Source organism: Glycine max, chromosome 18 (genome assembly GCF_000004515.6).
Source record: "Glycine max cultivar Williams 82 chromosome 18, Glycine_max_v4.0, whole genome shotgun sequence".
Classification (NCBI taxonomy): domain Eukaryota; kingdom Viridiplantae; phylum Streptophyta; class Magnoliopsida; order Fabales; family Fabaceae; genus Glycine; species Glycine max.
Genome location: NC_038254.2, coordinates 54,469,581 through 54,484,247, shown reverse-complemented (window position 1 = coordinate 54,484,247; position 14,667 = coordinate 54,469,581). Strand labels below are relative to the sequence as shown.

The window sequence follows — 14,667 nt, the reverse complement described above, 5'->3', positions numbered from 1 at the left end:
ATCTTTTTAATTAGACTTTATATTATCTGTTCTTTAAGGCTAGTTATCCAATAATTCAGTGTTCACATTCAATACTATTTCAAACATAAGTTGAGAAATAAAGAGAGATTTAAGGAATTGAAAGACAACTAACTAACTAACATATATATATATATATATATATATATATATATATATCAAGTGATCGATAATCAATGAATATGAATTAAATGAAAAACAAACAGAAAGAAAAATGCTCTCCAAATGATTAGGAGCGATCTTTTTGTCACCTTAACCCTAAGAAGCAAGAACCACTCTTTTCTCGCTCTCTCCCCCTAGACCATAATATCACCCCTACATTTTTCCCTCTAAAGTACAAAAAATTATATACCATATAACATTGTCAAAGACATCCTCTAAACTCTAAATCTAAAGCATGATTAGTTCTGCTTAGCAATGGACCCTAGAGGATTTCCTATTTATACATATTATTGTTTTGTTGTCGTTTGCTTCTTTTTTTTAAAAGCATGACAAATAAAAAAGTCTCATGAACTTAATTAATCTAGCAAGGCTTACCCACCTTGCAATTTAGGGCACCAGCAAAGCGTGTGAGCCTGTTGGCTTCGGCCCCAGGTCTAGGTTTCATCATGAGCCCTTTGTTGAATGGAAGCTTCCCAAGAGGTGATCCTGACTGAAGAAAAGTAGCCCCATTCATGAAGAGGTCGTTCTCTGATTTCCACTGCCATTTGCTCCATTCTTCAGGTGGAGCATAGTCCCTGTGTGTGATTTCCTTGGCAGCGTTGTTGTTGGGCGCAATGAACCGGTTTCCCTGGCTCAGAATCGTTGGCTCTGAGCTGCCACCGATTGCGTACATCAGCCAGTGAGTGTAGTCATTGTTTATCACATGGACGAAACCCCATCTGCACCTTGGCATTCTCTGGATCAGCCCCTGACCAAAGTGGTTGAATGCCACTGTAACCTGCATTATCTTGTCACCGGCGTAGGTGTCGCTAGCTCCAAACAGCATTACCTGGAATATACGCACATACACTCATGTACCGTATTAATTAATGTTCACACACATGTATAATCCAAATTAACCATGTCAATTCTCAAATTATAAGCAAAGGGAAGAGTAAAGTATGTTATTAACATTTTCTCACATAACTTATATAAAGTTGCTATATATTGTAAGGATTTTGGTTTAGTTATTTTTTGAACCAAGAATGAGTTTTGGGTACACTATGGGAGCAAGAGTTTCTCCATAACAATACCAAAATTCTTAAATTTCAAAGGGTACCATAGAATTTGTCAAATTAAATTAGATACTGCATCAATCAAAATAGACATTTAATTTCATCTCTTGATAATCATTGACTGGGATCACTAGTGCCAATAGATAGTATCAACGCATCTAATTAGAATATAATTAAGCTACCAATAATCAATAGGGAAAACAAAATATTAAGTAAAAATGATGGTAAAAGGGAAAGGAAGAATATAATTAAGTACTTACATCGTTATGTTTGGTCATGTGACAATTTGAGATGGTGATTCCAGTGGAGCCCTGGACAATATCAATGAGACCATCCTCGCATTCAGACAGCGAAAGATGATCGAGCCAAATGTTGGAAGAACCAAAAATGGACACAGCATCCCCATCACACCTTGTTCTTATTCCAACGTGGTTCCACAGGTCCCTAAGCATGGTACCTTCCATGGACTTGATCTTGTTGATGCGAATCCCGTGAATAATAATGTTGTTCACAAACTGCATGGCAAGGCCAGCACCACCCTTGATCACCACGTTGGCGCCGCGGCCGTCGATGGTCTTGTCCGAAGAAATCAACAGCTCGAACTTCAATGTGATCACCATGCTCTGTGCAAATATGATCCACAGTGGTTCCCTTTGGAGAACACCGTACCTGAGAGTCCCGGGTCTAGGGTTAATGGGTTCGTCATCGGAGGAATCGGTGACGACGTAGATTTTGCCGTGGAGTCCTCCCACGGCCCTTCTTCCGAAACCCTTGCCACAACTGGCTAACCTATAACGGTCTTGTGCCCAATCTTTCCTACACCTCCAACAACGATCGATTGGGTTCGTGGCCAAGCATGGTCCACGGTATTTCTGCTTTAGTTCCCTCCTTGTGTCGTTTGATTCCTCCATTAATGCCCTGCATCAAAGTATTTGCAAAAATCAATGCACTGACTCTTTTTTTTCTTTAACCCTCCAAGAGAAAGGAAATCTGATTAATTTGAAATTCTATTAAGAAATAAGTAAAGTTTAATAAGAAATTGTTTCAGTTTATTATCAATCTGAATTTATATGCAAATAACAAACCAAAGTGATGAGAAAGTTGCCAGCAAAGAAAACAAGGATTTTGCTCTTTTGTAAATTGAAATTGTGGGCAAACAGGAAGTTGTAAGCCTAGCCTTGCTCTACAAATTACGAATTAATAACGATTATGGGCAAACAAAGCAAGGTTTATCTTTTGATATCAGCATTTTACGTTGAGCATATAATAAAACCATATGATAGTATGTCATTTCATTATATACACAAATAATATTAATACATTCATAAAAACCATGTCCCCAACCTAAAGAGTTAGCGCATTAATATAAAATCTAACTGTGCTCACATGTGTTGGAACTATTTATTTAATAAAAGGGTTCATATTTAATTCTCATCATATTCAAAATTTCTTTAAATTAACTACAGTAACGTATTACGAGCAAGATATATTTCATGTGTCTCGGGCAATATCACAGGTGTTATACTAGTTGATTTATAATGCTACACTAACGATATATTTAAACTATTATAAGCTGTTACTTTTGAGATTAAATAGAACAAATGTGCACCCAATCTTATAGAACTGAAGAGTGTATTTGAATATTGTAATAGTCTACGGTCAATCGACACTAGAGAGAAGAGTTGATAATGATAAGTACTTACCTATGAACATGGATATTGAACTCGGCTGTAACGTTTATAGGGTCAGGTTCGTAGGAGCGAAGAGCGATCTCATGGGCCTCATCAGCTTGTGCTTTCAGAAAATCGTCAAACTCAGCAATGCCCGCCTCAAGGCATGGAATAGAAATGGCAAAAGCAACCAAGAAGATAAAGGTAACCTTACTTGCACTTCCTGCCATTATTCCAATGCCTATTATGTTTTTTTTTTGTTTTGTTTTATTTGGAGTTTTGTTTTTTGGTTTTGCTAGAGATTCTAAAACTTTTTTTCCCTCTTGGTTTAGAAGGCAAGATGGCCAAGGCCTTTGGTTTATTTGAGCCTTTTAGAGTCAACAGGGTAGACCTTAGCACGCCAATACCAAAAAAAACCAAGCAATTTAGGTCCACAGCACAGTGCTTGATGAGAGCTATTAAGAGAAGAAAAATGTACGTGCTTAAATAATAATGGCTTTCCTTGAAGATTGAAAGGTGCACTTCTAAATTTAGGAGCGTGGAGAGTGGGCAGCCATTCTATTTGTGGGGTATTTTCAATTTCATTCAAACTTGGTTAAGAAAAGTGTCTTTCAGGTGACTGTCAATCCGTTAACTTAGCCAAGACCTTCTCATTATTATTAACTCATCACTAATTTCTTAATTTGAATTAATATTGTCCGATTGAATAGCCTTTGGTGAAATGTGATGTGTTTGACTGTACATTTTAGTCTTAGTTTCTTTCTCAACGTTATGTACATGGTTAAATGTGTTTTTCTATGTTGTCTATTTTTATGAATATTATGATACTTTTTTTTAGTTTCCTTCACCGTATATATATTGGGGATCATTATGTATTTTTAAACACTAGCAAACGTTGTTTTTATGTCGTGCTTGACCTTACACTCTTGTTTGTTGTATATATCTGTCAAATTGCTCTTACTTATAATTAAATTTATACCACATTTATATGGTAGTGAATGCAGTTAGGGTCCACTTAATTTTTTTTATTTAAGAGTTACTTTAAAAATAAGGTTAGCAATAAAAATATTAAATTTGATGATAAAGTCATTTAATATTCTTTTAACTTTAAATGTTAATTTTAAATTAAAATTTCTTGAGTAGTTATTCTTAATTTTGTTATTTGAAATTAAAAAGAAGGAACCAATTCATAGTTAATTCAAATCAATTTAGGTTTGATTTCCTTAAATAAGTTATTTGATTCAAACTTGTGGATAAAAAACATAACTAAAAAAAATATTTCACTAAAACTGATCAACCAATTTTTTTATAAAATTAATTATAAAAAAATTAATAAATATTTTATACCAATAACATAATTAAAAAAAGATATTTCGAATTGAAAAGTCATGTTAAGTCGATTGTTCAAGAGTTTTGAATCAAGTTTTCATTATTTAAATTAACTTTTGAACTACATGTATACTTTTATTTTATTCAATACTAGTTACGAGTTAGGTCAGAGTAAATTTCTGTTTGTTCTTTTCTAAATAAACCTTATGCATGCTGCTTACGACCTAACCGGTATACATTAATTAAATTAACATACATTATTACTTTTTTTTATTAAAAAAAACACCTATTGATGCATGCAGTTCTTTATAGTACAGAATCACCGAGAAAAAGGGCTTTATTTAAAGAATGGACAAGGACTATATCTAGTTAATCAGATAGCTCGGAAAAAGACTAATTTTAGCATTAACAATGTGAGTGGTAGGGCTGGTCAAAAGCTTTCATGCTGCAGCAACGACTATTTATTATAAACTTAACTAGCTAACTTTAACTTTAGCAGAAAGAAGAGCTGCTGTTTAACACCTATAACGAATTTACATTTATATAAAATAAATAAACATTCCTTCCTTCAAACAGCTAGCAGAACAGAAAGAGGCTTAAAAGTCAAGATATACATGTACCAGGATAGTAGCAACCATTCGCACTCCACGGTTTCTTCCTTCCTCTTATATATATATATATATATATATATATATATATATATATATATATATATATATATATATATATATACAGCAACACATGTTCATGTATAATTTTATATACGAAAATTGTTAATTATGCTGGGGGGAAATCTCCTTTAGGTTGTATTAGGATAAAGGATACAGGCACACGCAAACAACCATAAATAGAAAAAGTAAAAAATACAATTTTAATGTGTAATTCGTACTTCTTGCATGCATACGTTCACATGTAAGATCTCAACAAATATTTACTATTTCAAATAAGATTATTAGTTTTGTACACAAACTTGAGAAAACCTTTTTCATTAGAAGTTTAATGAATAAACTTTAAAAAAACACTGTCGACAAATACAAGTTTTTTGGACAAACTTAAAAAATGTTTTCTATTACAATACCCTTTCTCACTTAAGTGGTACCTTCTCTCGTTATATGAGTGGTGAATGACGTCTATACTGTGAACATGAATCTCATTATACATTTTACTACCTCTTAGAATATATTTATTATATTTTCACTCCCATTAATATTTGGAAATTTAATTTTCCCAACAAATTACAAGTTAATTCTACTTATATTTCTGACTTCTGCTTTGATAACAAAATCGGAATATATATATATATATATATATTAGTACGTTTGTGATAAAATAAAAAATGTGTAATCGTAATGTGATGTGTGTGTATGTATACACATACAACTTTGATAACTCATACTTTATTTCCGGATAACCACGTTATCCTTTCATTTTCTCTCTTCTTCCTGGATTATATACATATCACAAGAGGGCTAAACAATCTTTTTCCGTATACTTATATGCATGTATATATGTAAATTTATATGACACTGATGGTGTTAGAAAATTGATCTTATGAAACCCTTAATTTAAGAGATCTGGGACATAAAGAAATGAAAAAAAAAAAGATATAATGGATGTTATGTTGTAAAAAGAAAGTGGGGGAGAGAATAATTGGAAGTGAAAAACAGGATATAAATAATTATGGTTGATAATTTTATATAAAAAGTTAAGTTTTAAAGGCAGAAATTGTTGTTAGTACCTTTTTGCGGCGAATAATTTAAAATATACTATTATTCTTAGTATAAGTTATATTATTTTAATTAAATTATTTTAATATGCATGCACAAAATTCTTAGTTACTTTATTCTTCGATGTTCCGAGACTTCTTTTCTCCGGTACATTGATTAAGTCAAATTTCTTTGGCAACATTGACGGACCTGCAACTTGGGGATTGTGTAGCTATTAAGATTAGGAACATTTTCTGTCGGAAACTTTGTTTGAACGATAAGTTTTCTTGTCTCACACAATTATCCTGTTCTTTGGTCTTTGTTAGAGCATTTTTAGTGGGAATCAATTAAAAACAAGCAAATGTTACATTTAACAATAAGTTATATACATGATTTAAATGGTTAATGTGAAAGAGAGAGATGTCAATACAAGAAATTTTTGCATATCAGAAAATATGCTCTCCCTCAAACAGACACATACATATATGAATTTAAAGTAAAAGAAAACTATATAACCCATCGTTAATTGCAGGTGGATAAAGATGCTTGTACAGTACTCAACCAAATATCCCCCAAGGAAGACTACTGCAAACTTGTTTTATCGAAATTACTACGCTATCGTGTGCAATTTGAAAAGGTTAACTGACCACAATTACTTTGATCAAACCAGCATAATATAATTTGGGGTGCGAAAAATCAATATTCTATTTAACCGCTAATCATATAATATACTTGGCGGAAGAATATTGATATTTGTTATTGGAAGGATAATTAATCATCCAACATATATCTAACCATGCATAAATCTAACCAATTCTTTCAATTATAAAAATAATAAAAATGAAATTATTGATGTTTATTATAGGAAGGATAATGAATCATCCAACATAATTTATAATTCATTCTATCAAGTAGACCAAAGTTCATAAGTCTTTTAAGGGGCGCTTGCATCTACAATGTTTAGGTACATAAATATGTATAAATATTGAGCATTATTTGATAAAAAAAATTAAAAATAAATTATAATATATTTTAAATAAATGGACTGGATATATTCATTTATAATAAAATAAAATGCTAGTAGATAATAGATGAATTGGATTTTATTTTTTTTAGATACTCATATACATTTTTAACATATAGATCGACCATAAATAAAATAATGATTTATTTTTTATCCATCTATTACAATTTAATTCAAAATTTATCTAATAAGATCTGTTTGGCATCGTCCCTCGTTGAAAAGGCAATTTAATGACCTTGGTGGGTTGAGCTTTTTCTACCCATCCATTACAATTTAATGACCTCTTGGTGGATTGAGATTTTTATTCTCTTACAGAGACAACCCGAAGAAAGAGATGATGGGTTTTTTATGGCAAAAAAATCACGTTTTGGAAAGTAAATTCGCTGCTGGAACACTTTTGACCAAAATTAGAAAGTATTCTTCTTTACACAGTTCTTAACAGTCCTTCGTTACTTAACTTGCAATTAACTTCTTTATTCTTCCTTCCTAGCATTGAGAAGTTTTAATAAAAAAAATATCAAGTTCAATATTATAGGAAATTTTAAGCTGAAATTTGTGTCGCATAAAGACAAAAGTCTAAACCCAAAGATTATTTTGCATGTGTCCTGAATGAAGATTGTTCTTAGGGATAACAGACAAAGGCTGAACACAAAACTGAATGGAAAAATAGGGCACTTGAATTTATGTTCTTTTACATTAAAAAATAATTGAACTATGATCATGATTTTTTCGCCTGATAGTGTTTTGCATATTTGTCAGCATGCAGGTCTTGTCTAGGTCTGCTTTGCTAAAGAGCCTATGTACCGAAAGCCTAGGCCAAGAAGAAAATTGGAATCTAATTTTTATATCTCTCATGTGGACTTAAATGCCCTCACTTTATTTATTGATTATTAAGCTCCTTTTCTATCCATAATTGTCAAGTCATAGTTAATACACCAAATATCATCAGATTCATTATACCGGGGTAATAATTCATAGGTATCACAGACATGCTCACATGCAGTAAAATATTTAAGAGAATAATGAAACTAGCTAGATTAATGCACATTGCAAAAACCAAGTTAGCGACTCCAAATAGATGATAACTCGGATTACAAAGGACGAATTAAAGAAGAAAAAACAAGAAAGAATGATCCAATGATTAAGACTTCTTACACCTATAAGATAATAATTACTGGTATATGCTGCCTTAATTATAATTACTCCACTTAGTACAAGGGTTGTTTCCAATATTTAACTTCGTGAGATAGAGTTCATAAAGAAGCAACCTTACTGTTACGCTAAGGTTCATTCTCGGGAAAAAGGCAAGAAAAAAGAAGCAGCTAAAATTAGCAATCCAATCGAATTACAGGTACAACTGTACAAGCTTTTCTTTTTTGTCTAAGCAAAGCTTATTGAGTCACTATTTGAATATATAGAAGAAAGCCTCCGAAGAAGTTTCATAAACCAATTATTCTATCCTAGTCATTCAATATTCAAGGACAAAATAGCCTAAAAAGCATGTAATAGAGCTTAATAAGGTGTAGGTGACCCTAAATCCTTCCAACACTAGCCATCATGATTTCCTTAGCCGATGCCTATCATGTAGTGGCAGCCACTGTCCCATTATATGTGACCTTGATACTGGCCTACATTTCTGTGAAATGGTGGAAGATCTTCACACCAGATCAATGTTCAGGCATAAACAAATTTGTGGCCAAGTTCTCTATCCCACTTTTGTCTTTTCAAGTCATTTCCTCCAACAACATCTACAAAATGAGCCTCAAACTCATGTATGCCGACTTTCTCCAGAAATTGCTTGCATTTCTTCTCTTAATAGCAATCACTAAGATCAGTGGCCGAGGAGGTTTGAAGTGGATCATAACCGGTTTGTCATTAACAACACTTCCTAACACTTTGATCCTTGGAATCCCTCTCATGAAGGCTATGTATAAGGGTGAAGCAGTTGTTCTCCTTGCACAGATTATTTTCTTGCAGAGCATGATTTGGTACAATTTGCTGTTGTTCCTTTATGAACTTGATGCCGTCAACAAGACCAGGCCTACTGCAGCCGCACCACCATCACAAGGATCTGGTAGGTGCTTATAATTAATTGGCTGATTTTCATGGTTAGAGATCACACATCAATGATATAGTTAAATTAAAATATATATTAAGGAATAACTCTCATCCTATTAGTTGATTTTGTAGAATTGAGTTAGATTCTAATTTCAAATTCTAAAATTCATTGTAAGGAGTGAAATTTATGAAGTGGTTGATATACATCAAACAAAGAGGGAAATGGTAGTGAAGTTAAAATTTTCAAGGCTCTTAGCAAAACATAAATTTTCTTCATTCTGGTTAATCACATCCCTCCTTTCGGTTTCTTCATTCTTCTTCATATCATTAGTTTTCTCTCAAACAACACTCTAAAGCCATAATTGATATCCATGCATGTATATATATCAGTAATGCTATGCAGTACAAAAACCTAATGCACAAATACAGTATGGAAACATGTTTCCAAATGTTTTTGGTTGAATATTAAATTAGAAAATAAAAAATAAAGCCTTTGAGGGAAATCAAAGGCAGTTGGGGCATGGGGTGATAAGAGTTTTCGTACATGTACGAATACGTAAAGATTAGCATTTTCATATATTATTGGTTAATTAATTAATCGATTATGTTCAACCAAATAAAGTAATATAAGAAAATCATGTTAAGTGACGCCAGAACCCTTTAATTTTTTTAAGAGAAATGATATTTGAATATAGACCGTATCATTTCAAATATCTTAATACTTATCATTATTGCTTTCTATTTTTTTGTATAACATTATATCATCTATCATATTTACTCTTTTCATCTCTAGGCGTTAAATAAATTTGAAGTGTCTGCAAATCATTTTTTGAAACTTTAACTGTCGCTATATGTTTCTATGTGAAGTTTCCTTTCTCTCCCTCTTCAGATGGATGCTCTTTGAATATTTATTCCTTTGAAACACAATTTTGTTATTAAGTTATATGCTATAGTGCTTTAGTGCTTTAACAACACATAAGTTAAATTAAACTAACACCTGTGTCACCATAGCATGTCTATTGTGCATCAAAATAGTATACGGTACAAAATTTAGGTACAAATATCTCCATAAGACTGTCACAGAAATGAAAATGGTCTGATTTCTATTTTCTTGAATTGTCTGTTAAAAGGAGAAACAGACACAGCTCGTGAAGTACAATCAAAAAGAGAAGAAGACGCAGAACCTAGAATAAAAAGGAAGATGAAGGTCATGCTCATTCTTGTCACAGTGGGAAAGAAGCTAATCAGAAATCCTAATACATATGCAACTTTATTGGGTTTTATTTGGTCAAGCATACAATTCAGGTAATTAATTAGCATGTCTTCCCATTCCATTCTAGTCATTTCAAGAGACTATTGTATTTAATTCATGATCATAATTAAGGTGACAAATAAGGTTAGTTAACTTGTTGCAGGTGGGGATTACATATGCCTGAAGTTGTTAATCAGTCAATAGAAATATTGTCCAATGGAGGTCTTGGCATGGCAATGTTCAGCCTAGGTAAAAACAATAATTCATGGTTTCTTGTTATTATGAACTACTGATACTTGTTTCTTATTGGAGAATATGAGTTTTGAAAATAACTTAACACACTCCAATTCTAAAGTTGCATTAAAAGGTTTAATTTTTTTATATTTCTTGGTGGACATTTATATCAGGTCTGTTTATGGCATCACAGTCAAGCATCATAGCATGTGGGCCAAGGATGACAATGGTGGCAATAGGACTGAAAGTTGTGCTTGGACCTGCTCTGATGGCTGTGGCATCCCTTGTGATTGGATTAAGAGACAAACTGTTTAAAGTGGCAATTGTTCAGGTGATCTTTTTTTCTGTGTGTGTTTCTACTTTTCAGGTCATTTAAAGGTAAATAGTTTGCATGATTTTGCATGTGGCAGGCAGCTCTACCCCAAGGAATTGTTCCTTTTGTTTTTGCCAAGGAGTATAATGTCCATCCAGCCGTTTTAAGCACTGCGTAAGTTCTACGGTCAAAGCATCTAATGTATATGAGGAGGATTAGTTAGTTACTTTTTTGTTTTCACCATTCAATTTTTTTTTACATCAATTAGCTATTTACTACTATCATTAAATTTTAAAAAATAAATTATGAAAATAAAGAATTATTCTTGAAATAACCTGATATCTTAATATATATATATATATATATATATATATATATATATATATATATATTTAAATCTAATGGTTATATTGATGATTTAATTTTAATTATTAGATTTAAAAAAATAATGAAAATGAAAACTTATTTTAAAAGTTAGAATAACTTCATCATGTTATTTTAAGAGTAACTTTAAAAGAATTATTTTTCATCTTCACCATTTATTTTCATAAAATTTAATAGTTAAAATTATCTATTAATCCTTCGTATATCTAAAAGCTTGAGATTTCATGTTTTTCTTGTTTTTCATTACAGGATCTTGTTAGGAATGCTCATTGCCTTGCCGGTGGAATTGGCCTTCTACTTCCTATTAGCAATTTGAAGAGCAATGTTAAATATATGCTGAGGACATCGAGAATAGCAGCATTACATTGCTGTAAAATACCAATTTATAAATAGTTGTAAATTTACTGCACTATTGATTCATTGTAATTAGAAAACATGTGATCACTCAACTAATAAATACTACTTAGTTTGCCTATAAAACTATATTATTGTATATATTGTTAAATAAATATTAGGTGCAAATTAATATTAAGGCAAGAGTTGTTTTAGTAGTTCCTTCAATAAAAAAAAAAAAAACAAAAGAGTTGTTTTATTAGTTAAAAAAAATACTAATTTATCTATCCATAATAAATGGGGTTATGTTGTGAAGGTGTACACTTCAAAGACATCAGATTGCAAGTGTAAATATCAAGTCTTACAATATTGAGTAATTAGAGTTGCTAAGTTCAGCAACATATACGTAAAAACCTACAAATCTAATGACTTAGTGTATGTTTGAATAAACGTTTATAAAATTGATTTTGAATTAAATTAATTTTGAAGTGATGTAACTCATGTTTAGATGTTGTATTATAAAATCAAATTAGGAAAAATATTTAGTACAAAAATTTTGAATCCAACACAAAGGTTATTCAAGGTTATTTTAACTCGGAATCAATTTAAAATTATTCTCTTATATGAAACAAACATATAAAAATATATTTAAAATTAATTCTAAACTCAGAATCAATTTTCTAACATCAAACCAAACATGCACTTCAAATTGAATACGTCAAATTATTTTAACTCAGAATTAATTCTACATTATTTCCTTACGTGAAACAAACATATAAAAATATATTTAAAATTAATTATGAACTCAGAATCAATTCTCTAACATCTAACCAAACATGCACTTCAGATTGAATACGGTGTCAAATTTACTAGTGAAATTCACTTGTGGCCGTTGATGGAGGTGTTCTTGTGTTTTACCCTCCTTGTATTCCTATCAAATGAAAATGGTATTAGGGTTAATGGTGTAACTAAGTGATCTATGATCGACTCAAAGGTGTAATTGGCAATGGGTACTTGTATTTTTTATTTATAGTATTATTGACTTTTTTATGTGGATAAATGTCAAAAAATGAGGTACCCAGATACTTCTAAACAAGATACTAATGACATGTTGAAATTATTAATAGGGGTCTATTTAGAATATTATCGTACAAACCTAAATTGGAAGCATAATTTTTTTAGCTAAAAAAAATATAATTATAAGGACCAAGATCAAAATTCATTAGTTTTTTAAGAAAAAAATATATATTTAACCCTAGCTTAAATTTAATTATGAAAATAGGAGTGAATTTTTTGTAATGCAAAAAAATGGAACAACATAAAAAATAAATCGTAAAAAATTAAATATTTCCAAGCATAAATGCTAAAATACCTCATCCATGAAAAAAGAAAAGTAGATAATGTGCTACATCATAAGATGCTACAACCCATGACATATTAACAATACTTAATATCAAAATATTTAAATAACACGTTGCATGCCTTGGTGAAACATATGTGCTAGGTTGAAGTCAAAATATATAACAAAAGGGGAGGAGGCATAACATACAACAACAAAAGATTCCCTAGTTGGCCATATATAGTTAAACCTATCACTACAATTGGAAGGCTTTAGATGAGACTTCTTCCTTCGCCCTAGTATATAACATCCCAATTTTTTCTAATTTCTATATTTTTTAATTATCTAAAAATTCATATTTAGAAATCTAAATGGCTTCAAATTAATAATGTTGAAACACACTATTGGCTTCAAATTATTTAGTACTGTCCAAAATGATTTTTGAATAAGTTTTTGAAGTGGAGCTCAAAACACCCTTGGAATTCATAAATCAATTTCTTTTGGCAGAAAACTATTAAAAATAGAGACAAAATATATTTTAAGCTTAGAACTAGTGACGTGAATTAGGGTGTTACAACTAGTAATGTGAATGGCAAAGGGTCACAGGTCCTCCACAAGTGGATAAAGTACTGAAAGATCCCAAAGACGTACTATAGTCAGGCGCCCCTCACGTCTTCTCAATTGGCAACAATAGCTCTATATACAAGTTTATGGAAAATGAAACGGTGAAAACACCAGCAAGAATCTATGTGAATATTTGACATTGCCTAAATAGGATGTTTGCAGATTGAATTGGATCTATTTTGGAGAGAAAAATTATCCAATTCAATCATTTTAATTTTGTTAATTTATTATCCACTTGATTTGCTTTAAAATTTAATTTGATTTGATCCAATCTAATTTAAAGTGGTTTGGATTTGATAGATTTTTGGTTTTAATCTTATGATTTATTTATTTTTTAGAAAATATTAAATAAAAAGTAAGATTATAATTAATATAATGAAAATAATTTAAATATCAAATATTTCATTCGCATATGCCATTATATAACTAATGCAAGTATATTTACACATTTTAACTCAAATAGTTAGTAAAAATTATATATTTAATTAAATATATTTTTCATAAATAGGTATAAGTTATATGATAATGTTACAAATATATAAGAAATAAAAATATGTGTGTGAGTGATATTATAAATAAAAATATATAGATATGTATAAGTTCAGAAGTTTGAATTGGATTGGATCAATCTTTAAAATCAAATTTAAAATTCGATCCCATAAAAAATTTCAATTTTTCAAATTCTTTTATTTGTTCAATTTTCAATTTATTTTAGTTTTTGATTTATATTGATTTGAATCGATTTATGAATACCCATAATTATTAATAGCTTGTGTTGACGGTCAAATATTATGTCTCCCCACCCACTCACGTTTCCGCAAAACTAATGAATACAATGTATTGAGAAGCTCCCGTCATTCGGTCATTTGCTCTCATGAGAGTGAAACTTTGCAATTGTTACACACACAACCAAAAGTGGTAAGCTTATTACTAAAACAAACATATACAAAAGTACATATATATGCAATGTCATTGAATCAAAATAAAACATATGTTATTAAATTTAGTTATAAATACTACATTTAATAAATGTAATAACTAATAGTATATAATATGATATTTAATAAATGTAATAACACACAAAGAAAAATGTAAAATAGCCAACGAAATCAGCAATGACGATATATCCGTGCTCTTTTAAAACAGAGACCGATTTAACAACTGAA

General features: G+C 30.7%; 2 protein-coding genes across 3 annotated transcripts; one reads left to right on the top strand and one right to left on the bottom strand.

Annotated features, from left to right (window-relative positions):
- Nucleotides 1-201: 201 nt before the first annotated feature.
- Nucleotides 202-3,540, bottom strand: LOC100780236 (pectate lyase). The gene is made up of 3 exons (XM_003552465.4): nt 2,939-3,540; nt 1,496-2,153; nt 202-1,009 (listed from the first exon to the last, which is right to left on the bottom strand). The coding sequence occupies exons 1-3, from the start codon at nt 3,133-3,135 to the stop codon at nt 542-544; spliced, it is 1,323 nt and encodes a 440-aa protein (XP_003552513.1). The 5' UTR covers nt 3,136-3,540; the 3' UTR covers nt 202-541.
- A 4,882-nt stretch (nt 3,541-8,422) lies between these two features.
- LOC100779697 (auxin efflux carrier component) lies at nt 8,423-11,642 on the top strand. Of its 2 annotated transcripts, none has more exons than XM_003552464.5 (6): nt 8,423-9,038; nt 10,153-10,327; nt 10,438-10,523; nt 10,682-10,839; nt 10,919-10,995; nt 11,455-11,642. In XM_003552464.5, exons 1-6 carry the CDS (start codon nt 8,522-8,524, stop codon nt 11,519-11,521), a joined length of 1,080 nt encoding a protein of 359 aa, XP_003552512.1. In that variant the 5' UTR covers nt 8,423-8,521; the 3' UTR covers nt 11,522-11,642. The 2 variants fall into 2 exon arrangements, with proteins under 2 accessions (XP_003552512.1, NP_001276253.1); NM_001289324.1 differs by lacking the exon at nt 11,455-11,642 and adding an exon at nt 9,413-9,450 and having other exon boundaries at nt 8,522-9,042; nt 10,919-10,999.
- Nucleotides 11,643-14,667: the final 3,025 nt, after the last annotated feature.